Consider the following 24018-nt stretch of genomic DNA (forward strand, 5'->3'; position numbering starts at 1 on the left):
ACATTATGAATGCAAAACAAACAATGCAAATCTCAACGTTTATCCAAAGGTTTTATATATAATGTTATGCAATACCTGTAATGTTACCAATCGCCATGCACTCATGATAAGTAAAATGGCCCAATATGTCTAGCTTGTGCTCTGGGATGGAGGGAAAAAATAAATAAAATCACTTCAGGCCCCATCACTTCAATGCCGCTAAACTTAAGTCCCTGTCAGTCATGGGACTTTTGAATTGTCTCTGGTGGTGGCTGTGTGCCTCACCACAGCCAAGCTCGTCCTCTCCATTGCCACATTGCACCTCTCCATCACACTGTTCTGCGCTTCTGATGCACTGAGAGGAAAATCCACAGCGAAACCTCCCAACACAGCTCAGACCCACTATGGAGACACAGAGGGGAAAGAAAAACAGATTCTATAATTTTTTTCCCCAAAATTTATTGAAGATGATCAAATCCTTTGTGATGAGTTGTAGTGTATCACAGATTGTGTGAACTTGCAGTGGAGCCTGTGACGGTTGTCTTTGCTCTGCTTAATGGACTGAGAGAGTAAAGTGTTTTGAGTTTATTCCAGCAGCCCTGGAGTTTATCGGACTGCTAAAGGAATCATCTACTCAAACTTGTTAACTTTTCACTTTTCATTATTTTACCTTATCTTTTTCTTTATTATATTATATTATATTTATTCATTAGAAAAAGTTTAGGCTTTAAAGTCAGTGAATAATTAGACTATGGTTTAGACCTCCAAGTGTAATGATCTGTCCAGTGTGCCCAAAGACCATAGGAATAGGTCCACATGGTGAGCATTTTTTTTTTTTTTTAATTAGACCCAGTTGTATGTTTTCATCTACATATTGCTAAACCTAAAAGGAAGTCGGACATTTTGAATTCACTATAGAATTCCGCATCACAATCACTCGGAAGAGTGTTTAGGCCTTCCTAATATTAACATACAAAATTTGTGATTTTTCGTGAAAGCTGTTGCCATGGAAACACGCAGTTCGCCAAAAAAACACGCTCATTTTGAGGGTCTGAAAATGCATGAAATCTCACGAAACTTTGCACATACATCAGGCCTGGCGAAATCATCAATATTTTTTTCTTTTTTTGTACAACTGGTAAAAAATGGCTTGCTAGCGCCCCCTAGAATTTTTTTCCAAAATCAGCCCCGGTTGTACCTTTCACCTAGATCGATGAAAATTTGGTGGTTTTTGTACCTGTTCAAGGCCTACAAAAAGTCTCTTGGAGTCATAGGCAAAACCAAACAGGAAGTCCGCCATTTTAAATTAAGTTTAAAGTATGAATTCGCTCTGATTAAAATAGCTGCTGGAACTTGACTCACATGATAATTTCTTCTAAAAAACTACTGACATTTGACAAAAGTCGAAGCCTGAAAACATCTCTGAACTTATTTTTCATCATAGTGGTAGCGCCACCTAATGGCTAAAGTACATGTTAATCAGGTCGACCTCAGAATTACTCAGAAGACTCCGTAGACCTTCCTGATGTTGAAATACGATGTTTGTGATTTTTCGTGAAAAGCTGTCGCCATGGCAACGGGCAGTGCGCAAATAAAACCACGCAGATTTTGACGGTCTAAACATGCATGAAATCTCTCGAAACTGCACACACATCAGGCCTGGTGAAATCTTCTTTTTTTTGTTGTTTTACGTTGCGATTGTTTAAAGAATGGCTTGCTAGCGCCCCCTAGAATTAAAAAAAAAATCATCTCCGGTTGTACGTTTCACCTATATCTACGAAAATTTGGTGGTATATGTAACAGGTCACGACCTACCAAAAAGTCTCTTGGAGCCATGTGCTAAACCTAACAGGAAGTCCGCCATTTTCAATTTACTTTACAATTCGGCATCACAATGACTTTTAAAGCAGCTGTAATGTGATCCACATGATCATTTCTATTATTCAATTCTGATGCATAATTGCTCAGAAGAGTGTGTTGACCTTCCTGATGTTATAATACGAAATTTTTGATGTTTCGTGAAAAGCTGTCACCATGCCAATGGGCAGTTCGCCAATGAAACTATGCTGAATCTCACGAAACTTTGCACACACATCAGGCCTGGTGAAATCATCTTTGTTTTTCTGTATCATGCAATTGTTTAAAAAAAATAGCTCGCTAGTGCCCCCTAGAATTAAAAAAAAAATCAGACCCAGTAGTACGTTTCACCTATATCTACGAAAATTTGGTGGTATATGTAACAGGTCAAGACCTACAAAATAGTCTCTTGGAGCAATGTGCTAAACCTAACAGGAAGTCCGCCATTTTGAATTTACTTTCCAATCGGTCATCACTTGGACTTTAAAAACAGCTGTAATGTGATCCACATGATAATATCTCGTCAAAATTTCACACACTTGATTAGAGTCTACACCTGAAGACATCTCCGAACGTCCTTTACATAATAGTGGTAGCGGCACCTACTGGCTTAAGGAACTTCATGTTTTATTGTTTCATGATTTCCTGGCAGGTTAGCCAGATCTACCTAATCTTTGCTCGGGAGAGTATTCAGGCGTTCATGATGATAAAACACGAAAATGGTGATTTTTCGCAAAAAGTTGTTGCCATGGTAACACTCAATTTGCCAATAAACAATGCTCATTTTTCGAATGTAAGCATGCACGAAAACTCATGAAACTTTGCACACATATCAGGCCTATTAAATTCATCAAAATTTAATTAGTTCATTGTTCAATCTTTAAAAGATGGCTCGCTAACACCTAGATGTACGCAAATATGTTAGTATTTGTAACAGGCAGAGACCTATAAAAAAGCCTCTTGGTGCCATATGCTAAACCTAACAGGAAGTCCGCCATTTTTAATTTACTTTAATGATGCGGCATTGCTCAGTTGTATAGTGGTTGTCCCCCAATGTAGAGGTTGTGAATTTGATCCCCGTACCTTTTGACTGTGTCGAAGTGTCCTTGAGCAATATATTGAGCACTCAGTTGCTCCTAGTGTCATCAGTCGGTGAATGATGAGTCAATGTGAAGCGGTTTGCAGTGCCTTGTAAGTGGAAAAGCATGATCCAAGTGAAAACCAATTTACTATTTTACCATTTAATGAGGATGTGAACCCATCATTAATCATCGTTAATTATTGTCCTCTGACTCCTAGGTGACGGGACGAGACATCCGATTGACCCCCAGTGTCATTAAGGAGGTAGTTGTGCCTCTTCCTCCTTATTGACAATAACAAATGTTGAAACTGAGAGCATTTTTTAATGTTTAGCTGAAAACCATAATGACACTGGAACAAGAAGTAAAGTAATAGGATGTGTCAGACATGTTCCTCACCTCCAAGGCCAACACCAAGCACAAGAGTGAACATCATTATGATACATGAAGCAATTATCAACTCCATGCGATGGGCCAGTAGTCTTTTCTTCCAGCCTTTCACCAAATCATCCTCTGTTGAAAAAGTATAGGTACAGAGTAGACTTTTACTGACTCAATATAAAAAGTAACCAAAAACTCTCTCTCATTATTTTATAACAACCTAAATCACAAGTGTCAAGCTCTGGTCCTGGAGGGCCACTTTCCTGCATCTTTTCAAATTCTCCCTGCTGCAACACACCTGTTTCAAATTATCAGGATAGCATCAGGCTCCTTCAGAGCTTGCTGGTGAGCTGATCATTTGTATCAGGTATGTTGCAGCAAGGAGAGATGGAAAACATGCAGGAAAGTGGCCCTTGAGGACATGAGTTTGACACCTATAGGCCCTGATACACCAAACCGACGTCGGAGGTCGTGAAGCGTCATGTGTCGCGTCTTTAAGCACCGTCTGTTTGGTATAGTGGCCACTGTCGTAGTGTCGTAACCCGTCTGTAAGCATCTTGGGGGCGTTTACGAATGTTGAATCGGCGTCGCCACTCGTGACATTTGGTCACTCTGATTGGCTGCTAGTTAGCAAGTCAGCGCGCAGAGCACCAACGGGAAGTGAGACATGCGGAAAAACAGTGAGTTTTTCTAACTCACTGACAACAAACATCATAACAATAATTGTCCTGAGATTGAGCCAACCAGAGCAGACATCTCCCCACGTATCATCATCCAAGGTCGCATTTATTTCCAGTTCCCATTGTCTTTTTATCTGTTGTATGTTGCCTGACATATCCATTAATAATTTTGAAATGACTCCTGGTCATGGCATGAGACTGGGCCCAAAACACTGGTCAGCTCCCTTCCGTCCTACCACAAACCTTGGTCTCTCGTCCGCTCTCGTATCAGGAGAAGAAATCGCCCACCTCATCCACATCCCCATTGCAACATCCATCTGGAAAATAAATACAGTATCCTAGACAGGCGTGACCACCCTCTCCTTTCTGTTGACTCCCAGCCCCTGCTTTCACCCCACATGAGCCCAGTAACCCCCAACTACCTCTGCTTTCCCCTCTGGTCATCCCTTAGCCGTTTCTGCGTCCTGTGACCCGATGCTCCATGCCGGTCTTCACACCGGCACCGTGCCGAGTTCCCGCTCCTCTCTCCGTACACCCCTCATCGCCCAGCTCAAATTCCTCTGTGTCATCCACTCCATCTCCATCGTTCATCAAGCCCGAGCCACTCCCCAAACCTCCTCGTCCCTGTTTCCCCTGACTACACCGATAGTTGGGGATTCCATAGTTAGGAATATCCGCTTCTTCAATGCAACCACACACAGTTTTCCTGGAGCCATGGTCCCTGACATTTCGGAAGAACTCCCCCGCCTGCTGCAGGCATCGCCTGCCTCCATCCAGAGAGTCATAGTACACGTGGGAACAAATGATACTGCCCTCCAACAGTCCGAGCTCATCAAAGCCGACTTTAATCGTCTTTTAAATTTTTGGGACAGCTGCGTGAAGTCAGTTTTTATTAGTGGTCCCCTACCAACACTTGGTCGTGGCTCAGTTCATTTTAGCAGAATTCTCAGTCTTCACACTTGGCTCCAGTCCACCTGTAGGTCCCACAACGTTGTTTTTATTCATAACTTGTTTTGGGAACGTTTTTCCTTCTTTTTTTTAAACTGATGGCATCCACCCCAACAAATTAGGGGAGCCGCATGCTTGCGCCTAATATACAGTATGCTGTCCACTCATATCCACGTGACTATTTACTTCACACATACGGACACCCCTCACTTCATCTACTCTGTTACCTCTAAACCCTGTTTCTTGTGAAGTCCCCCCCTACCTGGTCCACATGTCACTACAGCCCTCAGTTACTAGTTTCCCCCTCTCAGACAGCTCTACACATAGTTTTAAATCTGTAAACAAAGGCAATCAACTCTACATCCCACACAGTTATCCTCACACCGGCTTCCAGCACAAGTTCAGTTACCACTGCCACTCAGTAAACTCCATCCCATCATTCTGGTCCCAGTGCCGCGAAATTTCCCACCGCACTATACAGCACGTTAACTTAGCCAACCTCCGAATATTACCTAAATCCTCCCAACCCACCAGAAATTCCAGTATGAAACTCGCCCTCTTCAACACCCGGTCTCTAAACACCAAAAGTCTCATCCTCCAGGAATTCATCATGGACAATAACCTGGATTTTCTCTGTCTCACTGAAACCTGGCAAAAACCTCTGGAATACTACAATCTCAATCAAACCACTTCTGTTGCATACTCATACATGGATAAACCACGCACAGAATCCTGTGGTGGTGGGATTGCTGTTATTCACAGACAATCCATAAGAACCACCCTCATCACCATCCAAGCCCCTTCTTCCTTTGAGCACCTGTCCTTCAGACTCTCTGGTCCTAAACCCCTGATCACCTCAATCATCTCAAAAATCTCAGTCCAACACTGCCCCAGTCCCCCAAGGTGTCCTGCAAGGCTCGGTGCTTGGCCCCCTCCTCTTTATACTTTACATGATTCCCCTTGGTCACATAATACACCTCCATGGTCTCAATTTCCACTGCTATGCCAATGACACCCAGCTCTATATCTCCACCAAATCCATTACTGCTGCCACCCACTCCACTATCATCAACTGCCTGCCTGACATGCAGACCAACTTCCTAAAACTCAAATAGCAACAAGTCAGAAATCCTCATCAAAAGACTTCTCACCTCCTGCCCTGACTTTGTATTGACGGCTTCACCACCCCCGCTTCTACCCATATCCGTAAACTTGGTGTCATCTTTGATTAGTCTCTTTCATTTGAAACCCATATCAACCACATCACAAAAACAGCTTTCTTTCACCTCAAAAATATCGCCCGTATTCGCTCCTCTCCCTCCCCCTCAGCTGCTGAAACACTGATTCACGCCTTCATTTCCTCACGACCTGATTACTGCAATAGCATCCATTATGGCTTACGCACCAAAACCCTCAACAAACTTCAATACATCCAAAACTCTGCTGCCCGTCTCCTAACTTAGTCCCGCACCCCGACCACATCACCTCAGTCCTCCAACACCTTCACTGGCTCCCCATCAAACAGCAGATCCAGTTCAAAATTCTTCTCATCACCTTCAAGGCCCAAACAACCTCGCCCCCTCCAACCTCACTGACCTCCTTCACCATCACACCCCTACCTGCAATCTTAGATCTGCCCACGGTAACTTCCTCACCCCTCCCATCAGACCTCAGTACCAGACCTGGGTCGATAGAGCATTCTCTATTGCCGCCCCCTCCCTCTGGAACTCCCTCCATCATCCCTTCAGACACATTCACACTCTCCCCTCTTTTAAAAAGGCACTAAAAACCCACCTTTTCAAATCTGCTTTCAGCCTCTATCACACTATCATCCCGTCATAATCTTTAATATACTATCGCACCCACATAGTTTTTAAAAAATATTTATGATTGTCTTTCTCTGTTCTCGTTGTATGCTTCAGCTGTTATTTTTATTGATTTATTTATTTTTTACCATGTAAAGTGCCTTTGAGTGTTTTTAAAGCACTATACAAATAAAATGTATTATTATTCTCCATCCATCCATCCATTAACTATACCGCTTATCCTCACAAGGGTCGCGGGCGTGCTGGAGCCTATCCCAGCCGTCTTCAGGCAGTAGGGGGGGGACACCCTAAATTGGTTGCCAGCCAATCGCAGGGCACACAGAGACAAACAAACAACTGCACTCACAATCACACCTATGGGCAATTTAGAGCACGGTTGTCAAACTCCAGTCCTTGGGGGCCACCCTCCTGCATGTCTTAGAGCAGGGGTGTCCAGCTCTGGTCCTCAAGGGCCACTTTCCTGCCTGTTTTCTAGCTCTCCTTGCTGCAACGCACCTGATGATCGTTAGAAAGCTCTGAAGAAGCTTGATAACGATCATCAGGTGTGTTGCAGCAAGGAGAGATAGAATACAGGCAGGACACCGGTCCTTGAAGACCGAGTTTGGACACCCCTGTCTTAGAGGTTTCCTCGTCCAACACACCTGATTCAAACAATCGGGATCAAGATCAGGCTCCTGCAGAACTTGCTCATGAGCTGATCATTTGAAACAGGTGTGTTGCAGCAGGAAGAGATGGAAAACTGGAAGGACAGCGGCCCTCGAGGACCGGAGTTCGACACCCCTGATTTAGAGTGTCCAATCAACTTACCATGCATGTTTTTGGAATGTGGGAGGAAACTGGAATTCCCGGCGAAAACCCATGCTGGCATGGGGAGAACATGCAAACTCCACATAGGTTGGCCGGAGCCGGGATCAAACCCACGACCTTCGAACTGTGAGGCAGATGTGCTAACCAGTCGACCACTGTGCCGCCTATTATGATTATTATTATTTTTTTTTTTAATAATAATAATAATTATTATGTCATGTCATGTCATCTTCCAAACCGCTTATCCTATATAGGGTCGCGGGGAATTGCTGGAGCCTATCCCAGCCGTCAATGGGCGAAGGCAGACTACACCCCGAACTGGTCGCCAGCCAGTCGCAGGGCAAATAATAATAATAATAATAATAATTATTATTATTATTATTATTATTATTATTATTATTATTATTATTATTATTAATTTGTTTGTGCACTGGCGGCACGGTGGTCGACTTGTTTGCACGTCCGCCTCACAGTTCAGAGGTCGTGGGTTCGATCCCGGCTCCGGCCTCCCTGTGTGGAGTTTGCATGTTCTCCCCGTGCCTGCGTGGGTTTTCTCCGGGAACTCTGGTTTCCTCCCACATTCCAAAAACATGCATGGTAAGTTGATTGGACACTCTAAATTGCCCCTAGGTATGATTGTGAGTGCAGATGTTTGTCTCTGTGTGCCCTGCGATTGGCTGGCAACCAATTTGGGGTGTCCCCCGCCTACTGTCCGAAGACAGCTGGGATAGGCTCCAGCATGCCCTGCGACCCTTGTGAGGATAAGTGGTATAGTTAATGGACGGATGGATGTTTTAGCACTTGTTTCCAGACATTGAATGTATGTTTAACCCATACATTTTCAACTTTACTTTGTTTTGAGACTGCAGACTTAAAAAAGGAACAGCTGAAACGGAAATACCTGGCAATGAATGCTCCTCCAACGAAACCCAAGCACTTCCGGATCTTGTATGATCCAGGCCGCCATTTGATTTTATTTGGGCAGCCTAATAGTACAGTTTAATGTTAGGAAGTCCCAGCCCTCCATGTTGTTTATCCGCCATCAAGATTTTAAGGCGAACTCTTGGTCTTTTTTTCTGCCAAATAAATGTTGATATTGAATTATCTAATGAACTAAATGCAGACTGGGGTATGAAAGTAGGGAGGCTTTGAAACAAAAACAGTAACGGTAATGGCAGAAATTCAGTTTTACCGTCAACCTTTGTTCATCAATGTGGGCAGTCGAAGGTGGTTCTGTCTTGTCCGTAGCGACACATCTTTTTATCCACAGCTTTGAATTTCATTCAAGTTCTCATACGGACTCAAAGGAACTTTTTATCTTCTTGTATTGGAGGTTTTGCAATTCAACAAAATTAGCAATGTCGTTCAGTACAATAGGTGGATAACATTTACTTAAACGGTCAAAAGCTGTTTTGCTTCCGTGACTACCAGCACACTGTCTACCACTCTTGTCTGCACAGGGGGTCAATTCAGTTGTGCATGCGCAGTAAATCTCTAATCAGAATTATCAAACTAATTAAACAATTATTGGCAACACAAATGTCTAAAGCCTGTCGTTTACCTATAGACATTCCCGACCCTAATTGGAAGGCAAGTAGGCGTACAATTACATAATAAACAAATTAGAGCCAAATTAAATTTTAGTAAATTACTATCACTAACACTAATAACATTACAGTTAACGTTACAGTAATGTAACTAGAAACTTAGTCATTACACTATACGTGAGCAAATGTTATACAGTGATGTACAATGTACAACTGATACAACAAATAAAAAAAATTCCTTTAACTGTCCACCTCACAGATAAGACATAACTTATCAACGGGTCTTTCCAGGGTGTTTGTCTTTGTCTTGATCATCAGGCATCTCACGTGCTCTTGTGCATCAGGAATAATACAAGCGATAATAATTCCCAGCAACCATGAGCCACGGGGCGCTGATTCATCAATTATCATGACAATGTCTCTAGTAGACAGGTTCTTCTTGAGCTGCGTCCACTTTTGACGTTCTTGTAAGAGCGGAAGGTACTCACGCAGCCATAGTTTCCAGAATAAATCCGCAAGATATAGAATCTGCTTTCATCTTCTGCGTGTATATGAGTCCTCTTTACTGAACAATCCAGGTGGCATCACAGGCTGTGTCTTCATCAGTAATAAGTGATTTGGAGTCAAGGCTTCAAGGTCTGCGGGATCGTATGTTGTTGTTGAGAGTGGTCTGTCATTCAGTATGTATTCCACTTCACACAGCAATGTCTGCAGTCACTCATCATTGATGGTTTGTTCCTTGAGCACAGAGCCTCATTACCTTTCTTACGGAATGGATCTGTCTTTCCAAAACTCCCCCGAAATGGCAGGCGGCAGGTGGGTTAAAAACCCATTGGATTCCTCTTTGCATTAGTGCATCTTGGATCTTTGATTCCATTGTTGAATTGACTCTCTCAGCTTAGGCTCAGCGGCTCCAATGTTACTCCCATTGTCTGAGCGCATAACTTCTACTTGCCCTCTTCTGCACAATAAACGACGAATTGCATTGACACGAGTCAGTGTCCAGTGAGTGAGCAACTTCAATGTGCACCGCTCGCGTAGTGAGACAAGTGAAAAGGACGCCATACCTTTTCACATGGCTGTGGCCCTGTTTCACGTCAAACGGACCGAAATACTCCACCCCTACATTTGAGAAAGGGGCTTTGTCAGGAACTATTCTGTCTGGGGGAAGGTTTGCCATCTTTTGTTGAAGGGTCTTGCCTTTTACTTTTCTGCAGACCACACATTTTGATAAGAACCTCCTCACCATTGAGTTTGCTTTAGGTATCCAACACTCTTGACACAATTTTGAAAGCATGTAGTTTCGTCCACAGCATCCAATCTTTTCATAAGTGTCTCTCAGGATCAATGTGGTGATGTGTGAGTCCTTTGGGATGATGACTGGATGCTTCATATGCTCCGGCATAGCAACCACCAACCTCTGGCCTCCAACCCTCAGAACTCCGTCCTGAATCACAGGTTCAAGCTTTATTAGGTGACTGCTCTTCTTCAGGTTGCTTCTTTTGAACAGCATAGTCCTCTCTTCAGGAAACCATTGACTTTAAGTGTATTTGATTATCTCCATCTCAGCTCTCTTTAGGCATTCAACAGTCAAGCTGTCCAGGCTCGGCACCGACTTGCTGTCAATACAGTTGTCACTCGTTTGACAGTTGGGGTCTGTCTGTAGATCCTTCTTGGTGTTACGACCTGCTCTGCTAGGGAAGGAGGGAAGTAACATAGACCAAGATGTTATTTGGTTGAAGGAGAGTTAATCTAATTCCTTTAAAGTAGATGTAGGTTTTGGCACAAATCTTAAACAGTTAGTCACAAAGTACACACAGAGTTCACAAATCAATAGTGTCTTATACACAATCACAAACTACCCAAAACACAAACGAGAGACACTAGTTAGTCAAAAGCGAGGCGAACTGACTGCTAAGTTCCAGCCGCCCTGAGCAACTGAACAGAGCCGCTTTTATGGTCACAGCTGCAATAGGTGAAGGTTGATTGCTGATGTGCAGTGAACCCGTCCATCTTTGCTACTTAATCTGAGGTAAGAGGCTGTTCCATAACCATTCTCGGATGCATCAGAAAAGTGATGAAGCTGGGCTTCTGTGGCTGGTCCGAAGTCCACTGGTCTTGAGTGGAGCTCTTGTAGCCACGTGTTCCACTGTTGTGATAGCTGTTATGGAATTTCATCGTCTCACGCGAGCCCTTCCTTGCACAGCTGTTGCATGACCATCTTGGCTGAGAGGGTGGCTGGGGCGACAAAACCAAGTGGATCATAAATCGAGTTTGTGACTGAGAGGATTCCTTGTCTTGTGACGGGTCTGTCTTTTAGATTGATCGTAAATTTGAACGACTCTGACTCAATTCGCCCTCAACACTCCTAGGGCCCTTTCCACAGGAAGAGCATCGTCGGTCATGTCCAGGTCTCTCATCTTATTTGCTCTCTCGCTGTCTGGAACAGATGAAAGCAGTTTACGACATTTTGTCAAGCGAAAACCTCCGTCGGCACACAACGCTGTGAGGTCTTCTCTCAGGTCGATGGCTTGGGTTTCGGTAGCAACTGACTTTAAACAGTCGTCTACGTGAATGTTTTTGACGACTGTATCCACAATCTCAGGGGGAGTCTGGCTACGGTTCTCGTGTGCTGTCCTTTCAAGAGCGAACGTTGCGCAGCTCGGTGAAGAGGTTGCGCCAAAGTGGTGTACGATCATCTTGTACTCAGCAACATCCTGGGGAGGGTCTCCCTGAGGCCACCACAGGAAGGCATGAGATCGGTGTCTTCTTCAGGAACACACACTTGGTAGTAAATTTTTTTCGATATCAGCTATCATGACAATTGGCTCTTGTCTGAAGCGAGTCAACACTGCGATCAAAGTGTTCGTTAAGTCTGGTCCTTGTAGAAGCTCACTGTTCAATGAGACTTCTTGATAGCTGGCCGCGCAGTCAAAAACCACACAGGCGTTTTGTTCTGCGGGTGGAGTACCCCATGGTGACTTTGACGGGCACAATAGCGAGCATGCAATTGTCTACGGCCCCAGTGCAGGCGCTTGTCTCTTTGTCAATCAATCAATCAATCACATTTTATTTATATAGCACTTTTCATACATAAAAATGCAACTCAAAGTGCTTTAAAACATTCAAAGCAAAACATAGAATTATCTTCAATCAAAAGAAAAGATAAATTATTTAAAAGTTGTTGAAAGCCAAACTAAAAAGGTGTGTCTTGAGCTTCCTATTAAAAATATCAACAGTCTCTGCAGACCTGACGTCCTCTGGCAGGCTATTCCAAAGGTGAGGACCAAAACGGCTGAATGCAGCCTCGCCATGCATTTTGGTCCTCACCCTTGGAATAAATAAAAGGCCGGCGCCAGAGGACCTCAGGATCCGCGAGGGCTGGTATGATAAAAGCAAATCAGATAAATAAGATGGGGAAGGTCTGCAGTGGCTCCATTTTCTTGGTAGTTGGGGTCGGTTTCTTAAGCAACTTCACCTGTCTTCTCTTTCCTTTGTCCTGCTTTACAAAATGTAGCACACTGGGATGCTTCAGACAACAGTGTTCACATGTCATTTTCTTCTTACACTCCTTAGAAAGGTAACATTTCACCGAGCAGCTGAAACAGAAGCAGTTTTTCTTCAGAAATTCCACTCTTTCTTCATGTGTTTTTTCTCTCAGTTTACGACACTCTTCCATGGTGTGGCCCTTCTCACAGAAAACACATGGCTTTGTGAAGGCCCGGTTGAAGGATGAAGCATCATTCTTTTACTTTGATGACTGACTGTTCATCATGTGATCGCGGTGACCGTCTACGTCCCACCAGCTGCCAGCAGCGACACAGCCTGTGATGTCTTGACTGCAGCAGTGAGCAGGCTACAAACACAGCACCCAAATGCCCTGATACTCATCTCTGGTGACTTCAATCATGCCTCCCCTTCCTCCTCTCTGCCTTCATTCACACAGTATGTCACCTGCTACACCAGAGACAATAAAATACTGGACCTTTTCTATGCCAACACCAAGGAGGCATACACATCACTGCCCCTCCCCCCGCTGGGCAAAGCTGATCACAACCTGGTGGCTCTCCAGTCTGTGTACAAACCTCTGGTCCGCAAGCAGCCAGCTGTGACCCGCACGGTTCAGAGATGGTCTGGAGAGGCCGAGGAGGCCTTAAAGGACTGCTTCAGCACAACTGTGTGGGAAGTATTCAGCGATGCTCACGGGGAAGACATTAGTAGTCTAACGGACACTGTTACAGACTATATAAATTTCTGCATGGAGAACACCATACCCACCAGGACAGTAAGGTGTTTCTCCAACAAGAAACCCTGGATCACCCCAGACATAAAAGCTCTCCTGAAGGAAAAGAGGAGGGCTTTTGCGTCAGGCAACATAGAGGAGCGGAAGACTGTGCAGCGCCAGCTGAGGAGGAGGATCAGAGAGGGGAAAAGGTCCTACAGGAAGAGGATGGAGGAGCAGCTGCTGCAGAATAACGCCAGGGGAGTCTGGAGGGGCGTGAAGACCATCTCAGGCCACGGACAACCCAAGACCCAGACTGGGGGGGACCTGCAGTGGGCAAATGAGCTGAATCTCTTTTTCAATAGGTTCGGTCAGATGACTGCCTCCACTCAGTCTCTCCTGCTGCAGCCTCCACCTACTCCTCCTGCTGGGCGTGTCACCCCCTCCCCCCTTTTCTCCACAGTCTCCAGCTCCCAGTTACACCAGATAGCCACCACTCCCTCCTGCCCAGCCTTGGCCTTCACAACATCTCAGGTGAGGAACCAGCTGAAGAAGATGAAGGCGAGGAAGGCAGCGAGTCCAGATGGCATCAGCCCCAGCTCCTCAAATCCTGCGCAGACCAGCAGTGTGGAATTGTCCAGCACATGTTCAACCTGAGCCTGAAGCTGGGCAGGGTCCCCCAGCTATGGAAAAAATCCTGCCTGGTCCCGGTGCCAAAGACCGCCCACCCAAAGGAGCTCAACAGCTTCAGACCAGTGGCGCTGACGTCTCACCTGATGAAGACCCTGGAGGGACTAGTCCTTGTCCACCTGCGCCCCCTGGTGAGCTCCTCAATGGACCCACTCCAGTTCGCAAATCAGCCTGGCATCAGTGTGGATGATGCCATCATCTACCTCCTCCACACTTCACTCTCCCACCTGGAGAAGGCGGGGAGCACTGTGAGGATCATGTTCTTTGATTTCTCCAGTGCTTTCAACACCATCCAGCCCACCCTACTGGGAGACAAGCTGGAGCGGGCGGGGGTGGCCCACCACCTCACCACATGGATCCAGGACTACCTCACAAACCGGCCACAGTATGTGAGGACACAGGACTGTGTGTCTGACGTGCTCCTCTGCAGCACGGGGGCCCCACAGGGAACTGTCTTGGCTCCCTTCCTGTTCACCCTCTACACCTCGGACTTCAACTACAACACCCCTACCTGTCACCTGCAGAAGTTCTCTGACGACTCTGCGATTGTCGGCCTCATCACAGGCGGAGATGATCGGGAGTACAGAGAACTTACTCAGGGTTTTGTGGACTGTGCCAGCAGAACCGCCTCCTGATCAATGCGGGGAAATCCAAAGAAATGGTGGTGGATTTTGGTAGGCGCCAGCACTCTTCACCTTCACCAGTGAATATCCGGGGAACAGATGTTGAGAGAGTCTCAACTTACAAGTACCTGGGTGTTCATCTGAACAATAAACTGGACTGGTGCGACAACACAGACGCCCTCTATAGGAAGAGTCAGAGCAGACTCTTCCTACTCAGGAGACTGAGGTCTTTTGGGGCTCAGGGGACACTCCTCAGGAACTTTTATGACTCGGTGGTTGCATCGGTCATCTTCCAGGGAGTGGTCACCTGGGCAGGCGGCGTCTCGGCCCGGGACAAGAAGCGGCTGGACAAACTGGTCAGGAGGGCTGGCTCTGTCCTGGGCTGCTCCCTGGACTCTGTGGACTCGGTGGGGGACAGGAGGATTTTGGCCAAGCTGTCATCAATGCTGGTCAACCCGGACCACCCCCTCCAGGGCACCCTAATAGCACTCCGCAGCACCTTCAGTGACAGACTGTTACACCCTCGCTGTGCAAAGGAGAGATTCCGCTGTTCCTTCTTGGCTGCTGCTGTCAGACTCTTTAACAAGAACATTGTGTAGTCTCTACAAACTGGCGGACATTAGTGCAATTGTGCAGTCCTGCACCTGAGCTCATATCGTGCAATACCCAATATTCCCCACTACTGTAATACCGTGCAATACTCAACATTCCCTACTACTGTTAGTCTAGTTTTATTTTTATCCAATGCTGTTCCTTACATTTCACTACAGCACTGCAGCACTGTCACTTACTTAGAGTATTTTTCCTCTATACTATGTACAGGCCAAAATGAGTGTTCCTCATACTTTTTATGTAGATGTATGTTGGTGTGTATATACATGTGTATATACACATGTTACTGCTTATATCTACATAGGTTTGATCCCGAATGTTTGTCGTCAATGTTATACATTAATGGCTACATTATGCCGCCGTCCCTGTGTGACCTATATCTTTGCTGCTGTAACAATGAAAATGTCCCCACTGTGGGATCAATAAAGGCATTCTTATCTTATCTTATCTTATCTTATCAACTTGTTCGGCGTTGGTTGCAAAGCTGCTTCCCCGCTTTGTGTCTTTTTGTTTCAGAGTCTTCTTCATGCCCTTCTTTTCAGCCACAGAGCTGTCGAGGTCTCCAAAAAGAGGATCAGATGTGATCTTAGCTTGACACTCGATGAAGTACACTAGGTCTGTAAACTTGGCTCGTGTACCACGTCGTTCTTGTTGGTCATATGCGTGGACTCTCCACTTTTCCCTAATTTTGAATGGCAGTTTGGCAATGACTGACCTCATCATTGTTGGATTGTCCATTTCTTCCATATAATCCACATCTTCCATAGCGTGGCGACAGCTCTCCAGAAACACAGAGAACGCGGTCAAAGCCTTCCCATTTTCTGTTTTTATCAATGGCCACTTGCAAGCCTTGTTTATCAAAGCTGTGAAGATTTTCAGCAGGTCTCCATACCTGTCGTGAAGCAGCCTCTTCATAACCGCGCACAGCAGTAATATGTTGGCAGCTCTTCACGCGGTACCGAGGCTCACCTCTGGTATACTGCTCTAAGAAGTACAGTTTATCTGTGCTTCTGTCGGCTCGAGCATCAATAGCATGATTAAAGGCTCTCATGGACGATCTGACCTCTAATGGTTCTCCACTGAACACTGGCACTTCTCTTCGTGGCAAGCGAAACAGTTCCTGGTTCTTAGCAAGCATTTCAGTAAACAATTTTGCCCTTTTGTAAAGGTCATATTTTAACAAACTCCTCCAAGACATTTTATCCGATTGACTACAAACTTTGAGCGTTTCGCCTAAATATTGCTTAACGATGAAAAGTTATTGAGTTTGTTTCGTTGCAGCATGTTGCAGTGGTGATGAGCCATTTGCAAAGGAATATTATGCTGATTTTGATGGTCTAAACCACATATGTCAAAGTCAAGGCCCGCAGGCCACATCTGGCCCGCGAGAAGGTTTTCTTCGGCCCCTGCGATGAAATTGCTTTATTATTAGATGCAGCAAGGGGGGTAGCATATGTGATCGGGTCCTTCGCGCCTGCCGATGACGTCACACTTTAAAATATATTGTAGCGTCTCCCAAGAACACAGACGTAGTTTAATTATCACGTTTTTATTTGTCCAACCGGCTACTGTGAGCCGCAGCCAACGCCAATACAGTACGACAACCGTTCAGTCAAAAAAGAGCAACGGCACTCCTGTTCGTCCTCCGCTACTCTCGCTCATATGCCCTCCCATCTAGCCGAACGATGCATTCATTAACCTCGGAAACAAAACAACCTGGCAAGACACAAATTCGACCACAACACAGATAACCCAATTCGTTCCACTATTTCTGTAATATATTTCTTTGCATCTATGTTTGCCACCCCCTGGCTGTTGTTATAACAAACATTACCGCTACTTCGGTCGTCTAAGTGCCGACTGAAGACTTCACGTCACTTTTCGTGGCTTTCAGAATCGAATTGTGGTGAAAAGTTATTTGGAGTAAAACACACTTTATTAAGAAATACTTCATGTTAGAAATATCACGTTGTTTTATTATTAGTAATTGTTGGCATTTGATAAATTCATTGAGTTTCGATGTAGTGCTGAGATGTCCCACACTGTGAGCAGGCAATGAACGCTCCTCGAGTGCGAAGTGTTGATAGCGAGGGACGTGGTTTCTTTTCTTTTTGCTCTTTTGACACATAGCTAGTAATTTGTTCGTGCCAGCAAACGCAGTAGTTGCAGATTTCCCGTGTTTCACGATGTTTATTGTGTGTAAATGTTAAAAGGTGAGTTTAATATTTAGGTTCGTGTCAGGTAACTGCTGTACATAATAGCCTGGATATGTTCTCGTGAGTTATGTCACGATGAACACAAGTTAGTATTTTGGCTAGTATGCTTACTATTCTAGTGATGAAACGTGTGAATGTGTATTGTATGTATTGTTTGGTTGCTTAATTTCTTAATACTGTGAATTGTAAGGTTTAGGCATATTGTTAACTAATGGATATGCATTGGATGATGTTGCTTGGTTATTCTTTGTCTGTGTTGTTGCAGACCACAATAAATAGACGTGTCAAGTGGAATACGGGCCTGTGTTTTCTGACAGGAGCACCCACATTTATACCTTGCCACTCTAAAATAGTCAGATGGAGACATCATACCAATCATCTGATCCTCTTCGCCAGTTCATACAATCTTGCAGTCAACCAGAAAATTGTTTCCAATTTGACAGGAGAAACGTAAACTGAAGTAATGTACGAGCTGCCTCGCGAAAGTAGCAGTAATGTATTTTATGTTTTGTTTCGTAACTACGAAGATAAAAACACAACAGCCAGGGGGGTGACAAACATAGAGGCAAAGAAATATATTACAGGAATATAAAGCGTGACATCATCAGCAGGCGCGAAGGACCCAATCCAATTTTAGAAAATTTCAATGAACATTCTATCAGTCCGGCCGTCGGCTTGTCGCCAATTTTATTATTTGGCCCTCCGTCCATTTGACTTTGACACCCCTGGTCTAAACCTAGGCACCACTCATGCACCTTTGGACAAACATCAAGCCAGGCAAAAACACCTACATTTTTTATGCTTATTGTCCTATGTGCAAGTACAATAATACAATAATAAAATTTTATTTATACAGCGCATTTCATAACAGCTAGAGCTGTAACAAAGCACCTTACAAACAATACAATAAATAGAACAAAAACAATAAAAGGCTGTGATACATGTATTACTAAATATAGACATAAATAATATATAAATATAAATAAAATATAAATAATGAAGCCAATAAATTGACAGAAAATACTTTATTCAATTGACACCGGAAAAGAGCCGAACATTTCAGGTCTGATCAAAAGCCTGAGAAAAGATGTGTCTTCAACCGGGTTTTAAAAATGGACAGGGAGGGGCCTTGCCTAACAACCAATGGGAGGTCATTCCAGGGGGAAGGACCAGCAGTTGAAAAGGCTCGATCCCCTCTGAGGCTCCTCTTGGTCCTCGGCACCTCGAGCAGCGCCTGGTCCACAGACCTGAGGCTGCGGGAAGGTGCATAGGAGTGGAGGAGCTCAGAGAGGTACGCCGGGGCCAGACTATTTAATGACTTATGGACAAATAAGAGAATCTTAAAGTGAACCCTAAAATGCACTGGGAGCCAGTGAAGGGAGGCCAGAATTGGTGTTATGTGCTCCATCCTCCGAGCTCCAGTTAGTAGGCGGGCAGCAGAATTTTGGACCAACTGGAGACATTTGAGGGAGGATTGTCTGACTCTGAAATAAAGTGCATTGTAGTAATCTAGCCGAGATGTAACAAAGGCATGGATGACTGTTTCTAAGTGCTGATGGGAAAGGAGAGGCTTTACCTTAGCCAGCTGCCTAAGGTGAAAGAAGCTCGACTTTACAAGAGCGCTGATTTGCTGGTCCAATTTAAGATCACTGTCCATTTTAAAACACAAGTTTGAGACTGTTGGCTTTAGATATGAAGCCAGGGGTCCCAGGACAACAGGGTGGGATGGAGACGAGCCGCTAGGACCGAACACCATAACTTCTGTTTTCTTTTCGTTGAAATTTAGGAAATGTAGTGACATCCAATCTTTGATGTCCTCTAAGCAGGACAAAAGTGGTCTTAAGGAGGAAGCCTCTTTTTTGCTTAACGGGATATAGATTTGACTCATGCATAGCAGTGGAAGGAAATGCTGTGTTTTCTAAGGATGGAACCCAGGGGCAGCAAATACAGTGAGAACAGCAATGGCCCCGAATTTCAAGTACCCCAACTTGCAAGTACCCCAATTTGGCCAGGGCTGCGAGGGCCCGTTATAGCTGCTCGCAGCTCTAGTTATTATTAGGGCCTGAGCAGCGAAAGCTGCAGGGGCCCTATTGTTTTCGTAAAAATTCTTCTTCTTCTTCTTCTTATTATTATTATTATTATTATTATCCTCCGTAAAGACTCACATTTTTGAGGGATAAACGTGAACGAAAACTCACCAAAGTTTGCACACACATCGCCTGGCGAAAGTCGAAATACTCGAGTACTCAAAAACGCGGGCTGCAGAGCCCCCAAGAAACCCTCGATTTTTTTCATCAAAAGGAAAGTCCCGGTCAGTTGGACCTAGGGCTACGAAACCTGGGAGGCACGTGTAGCACCCTCAGACCTACAACAATTCTTTGGTCCCCATGCCCGAACATATACAGGAGTGAGTTATGAGTATTTTATTGTACAATTTTGGCCCATTTGTACAAATTTGCAGGGGTCATACATTTGTCCCCTAGTCATAGACGGTTTACCCGATTGACCTAAAATTTGGGTTGTCCACAACACTTGGGACAACAATAGGGAAAAAATGTTTTATGTTTTCGACAGACTATACGACGGGGGGAGCATCAAACTTTGCGTTTCATAATTCTCTCTTAACGAAGGATTCTGGGTTGTATGTTTCACCTAGATCTACAAAGATTTGGTGGTATATGTAACAGCATAAGACCTACAAAATTGTCTTTTATAGCCTAAACCTTAAGGAAGTCCACCATTTTGATTTTACTTTGGAATTTGGCGCAATTTTTTGGCCCGTGGTTCTTCAAAGCCATACCCCGGTAAATTTGACCTCCGGCTAAGAAAACTGGGACACACGTGTAGCACCCCTAGATGTACAAAAAGTACAGGAAGTGAGTTATGAGTATTCTCAAGTTGAACGTTAGTCAATTTGTGCAAATTTACAGGGGTCATACATTTGACCCTTAGTCTGAAATGGTTCACCCGATTGACTTCAAATTTGTGTTGTACCATCTCAACACGTGGGACATAAACAGGGAAAAATATTTTACGTTTTCGAAACTATATGACGAGGGCTAAGCATCAAACTTTGTGTTTCATAATTCCTGCTTAACAAAGGATTCTGGGTTGTACATTTCACCTATCCATCCATCCATTAATTATACCGCTTCTCCTCACAAGGGTCGCAGGTGTGCTGGAGCCTATCCCAGCTGTCTTGGGCAGTAGGCGGGGGACACCCCGAATTGGTTGCCAGCCAATCGCAGGGCACACAGAGATAAACAAACATCCGCATTCACAATCACACCTAGGGGCAATTTAGAGAGTCCAATCAACTTACCATGCATGTTTTTGGGATGTGGGAGGAAACCAGAGTACCCGGAGAAAACCCACGCAGGCACGGGGAGAACATACAAACTCCACACAGGGAGGCCGGAGCCGGGATCGAACCCACGGCGGACGTGCTAACCAGTCGACCACCGTGCCGCCTCACATTTCACCTACATCTATGAAAATTTGGTGGTATATGTCACAGCCTAAGACCTACAAAAACATATTTTGTAGCCATGTGCTAAACTTTACAGGAAGTCTACCATTTTTTTTATTTTAGTTTGCAATTGTCGCACCTTTTTGTGACTGTCATAGTTGTCATATTTTAACCAACTCGTCCACGAGCATTTATCCAATCGTCTTCAAACTTTGCATGCTTCATCTAAAGATGTTTAAGATGAAAACTTATTGAAATCGTTTTTATTTCGCTGCACTATGTTGTTGTGGCGATGCGCTGTATATCATGAAAACTGATGCTGTTTTAGAGGGCCTAAACTTTGGCGAAAACCCATTAAACTTTGCACACACATCAGACCTTGCATGAATATAAATATTTTAGAGATTTCCTGTGCTATTTGTCAAAAATATCTCTATAGCGGCAACTACAAATTTTTAACCAAGCGTTCCCGGTTCCACGTTTCACGCAGATCTATGAAATCTGGGAGGCATATGTAACAGCCCAAGACATACAAAGATGTCTATTGTAGTCATGTGCAAATCCAACACGAAACCCGCCATTTTGGCTGTATTTTGAAGTTCTGCACCTATATTGGCCTTTTATAGGCCATATGTTAACGAACTCCTCCTAGAGATTTTCAAACTTTCGGTGTTTCATCTAAACATGTTTAAGATGAAAAGTTATTGAAAGATTTTTTATTTCATTGCACGCTGATGCCACAGCGATGCACTGTTCATAAAGAAAAAATTATGCTGTTTTTGAGGGTCTAAATCTTGGCGAAAACTCATGAAACTTTGAGCACACATTAGGCCTGGAATAAAAATAAAAACTGGAGAGATTTATGTGCTTGTTTAAAAAAATGTCTCTATAGATCCCCCTACACATATTTAAGGACACATTCACAGGTTCTACATTTTACCTGGATCTGTGACAGTTTGGAGACATCTGTAACAGCCCAAGACCTATAAAAACTTCGTAGTATCTTATAGCCATAGGCTAAATCTTACAGGAAGTCTGCCATTTTGACTTTATTTTGGAATAGGCCGACATTTTTGCCCTTTTGTAGAGGTCATATTTTATTTAACAAACTCCTCCAATAGATTTTATCCGATTGACTACAACTTTGAGTGTTTCGCCTAAACATGCTTAAGATGAAAAGTTATTGAAAGTCTTATTTTTTTGTTGCACGCTGTTGCCGTTGTGATGAGCCATTTGCAAAGAAACATTATGCTGTTTTTCACAGTCTAAATTTAGGCAAAAACTCATAAACACCTACATTTTTTAAGTTTATTGTCCTATGTGCAAGTACCCCGACTTGCAAGTACCCCAACGTGGCCAGGGTTGCGAGGGCCCGTTCTAGCTGCTTGCAGCTCGAGTTATTAGGGCCCGAGCAGAGAAAGCTGCAAGGACCCTATTGTTTTCGTAGAAATTCTGATTATTAGGGCCCGAGCAGCAAAAGCTGCAAGGACCCTATTGTTTTCGTAGAAATTCTTCTTCTTATTATTATTATTATCATTATTATTATTCTCCGTAAAGACGCACATTTTTGAGGGACTAAACGTGAATGAAAACTCACCAAACTTTGCACCCGGGCCTGGCAAAAAATTTGATATTTTGATGTCACCATCCTCGAGTACTCAAAAACGGGGTCTGCAGGGCCCCCAAGAGCCACTCAATTTTTTTTATCAAAGTCAAGTCCCCCCATGTTGAAGATGAAAAGTTATTGACAGCTTTTTATTTCATTGCACGCTGTTGCCATGGTGATGCAATGTTTATGAAGAAAACCTATGCTGTTTTTGAGGGTCTAAACCTGGGCAAAAACTCATGAAACATTGCACACACATTAGACCTGGGATGAAAATAAATATTTTACTGATTTCTTGTGCTATTTCCCAAACATAGCTTAATAGCGCCCCCTACAAATTTTTACCCTAGTGTTCCAGGATCCACGTTTCATGCATAACTGGAAATTGGGAAGCATATGTAACAGCCCAAGACATACAAAGATGTCTTTTGTAGTCATGTGCTAAATCCAACATGTAGTTCGCCATTTTAAATTCTGCACATATACTGGCCTTTTTTAGGTAATTTTTTAACGAACTCATCCTAGAGATTTTATCGGATCGTTTTCAAACTTTCGGTGTTTCATCTAAACATATTTAAAATGAGAAGTTATTGAAAGCTTTTTATTTCATCGCACGCTGATCCCACGCCGATGCACTGTTTATAAAGAAAAAATGCTGCAGTTTTTGAAGGTCTAAACCTGTGCGAAAAATCGTGAAACCTTGCACACACGTTAGACCTGGCATAAAAATAAATACTGTACAGTGCTTGTTTAAAATAATGTCTCTATAGCCCCCCCCACACATATTTAAGGAAGTATTCTCGGTTCTACGTTTTACCGAGATCTGTGCTAATCTGTACCAGCCCAAGACCTACAAAAACGTATCTTAAAAGTCGGAGCCTGTTGATAATCTCCGAATTTATTTTTCATCATAGTGGTAGCACCACCTACTGGCTAAAGGATGTACAGTAAGTATTCCCACCTATGGACCTCTGTCAAACGGAAATTCCCTCACCCGGAAAAACAACGTATGCTTTACATTTTCTACTCCTATATTACATTAACGATCGATTCCTGACAACGGAAGTTCCGGTATCCGGAACCCTGAACCAATAGCGAAGCCCACAGCAGCGCAAACTCAAGCAGTCCCCTCTCTATACTACGGAAAAACTTTGACCGCTCCGCCATCATTAGATCAAACGGAAATGTCCTCACTCTGAAAAAAAACTTATGCATTTAATTTTCTACTACTATATTACATTAACGATCGATTCCTTACAACGAAGTTCCGGTATTGTATCCGGAACACGGAAGCCATAGCGAAGCCCGCAGTTGCGCAAACTCAAGCAGTTCCCACTCGATACTATGGAAAAACTTTGACCGCTCCGCCATCATCGAATCCAAAACGGCGAATGTAAGTTACTTCTTTGGCATGCATTTTGCTGAAATTGCAAAAGATTTAAAATGTATTCATTTACATTTTCATCCGTAGCTCAT

The 24018-nt window shown here is 44.0% G+C and overlaps 1 protein-coding gene across 1 annotated transcript in view; it reads right to left on the reverse strand.

Annotated features, from left to right (window-relative positions):
• tmprss3a (transmembrane serine protease 3a) overlaps positions 1-24018 on the reverse strand; it is a 256219-nt gene that overhangs the window by 183624 nt on the left and 48577 nt on the right. The window contains exons 4-5 of the mRNA XM_086052254.1: positions 3315-3428; positions 265-381 (exon numbers count right to left, since the gene is read on the reverse strand). Of these exons, the coding sequence (XP_085908380.1) occupies positions 265-381; positions 3315-3428 (231 nt within the window). The remainder of the gene's footprint in view (positions 1-264; positions 382-3314; positions 3429-24018) is intronic.

This window comes from Filicampus tigris, chromosome 14, assembly GCF_054856515.1.
Source record: "Filicampus tigris isolate MCC_2025a chromosome 14, RoL_Ftig_1.0, whole genome shotgun sequence".
Taxonomy (NCBI): Eukaryota; Metazoa; Chordata; class Actinopteri; order Syngnathiformes; family Syngnathidae; genus Filicampus; species Filicampus tigris.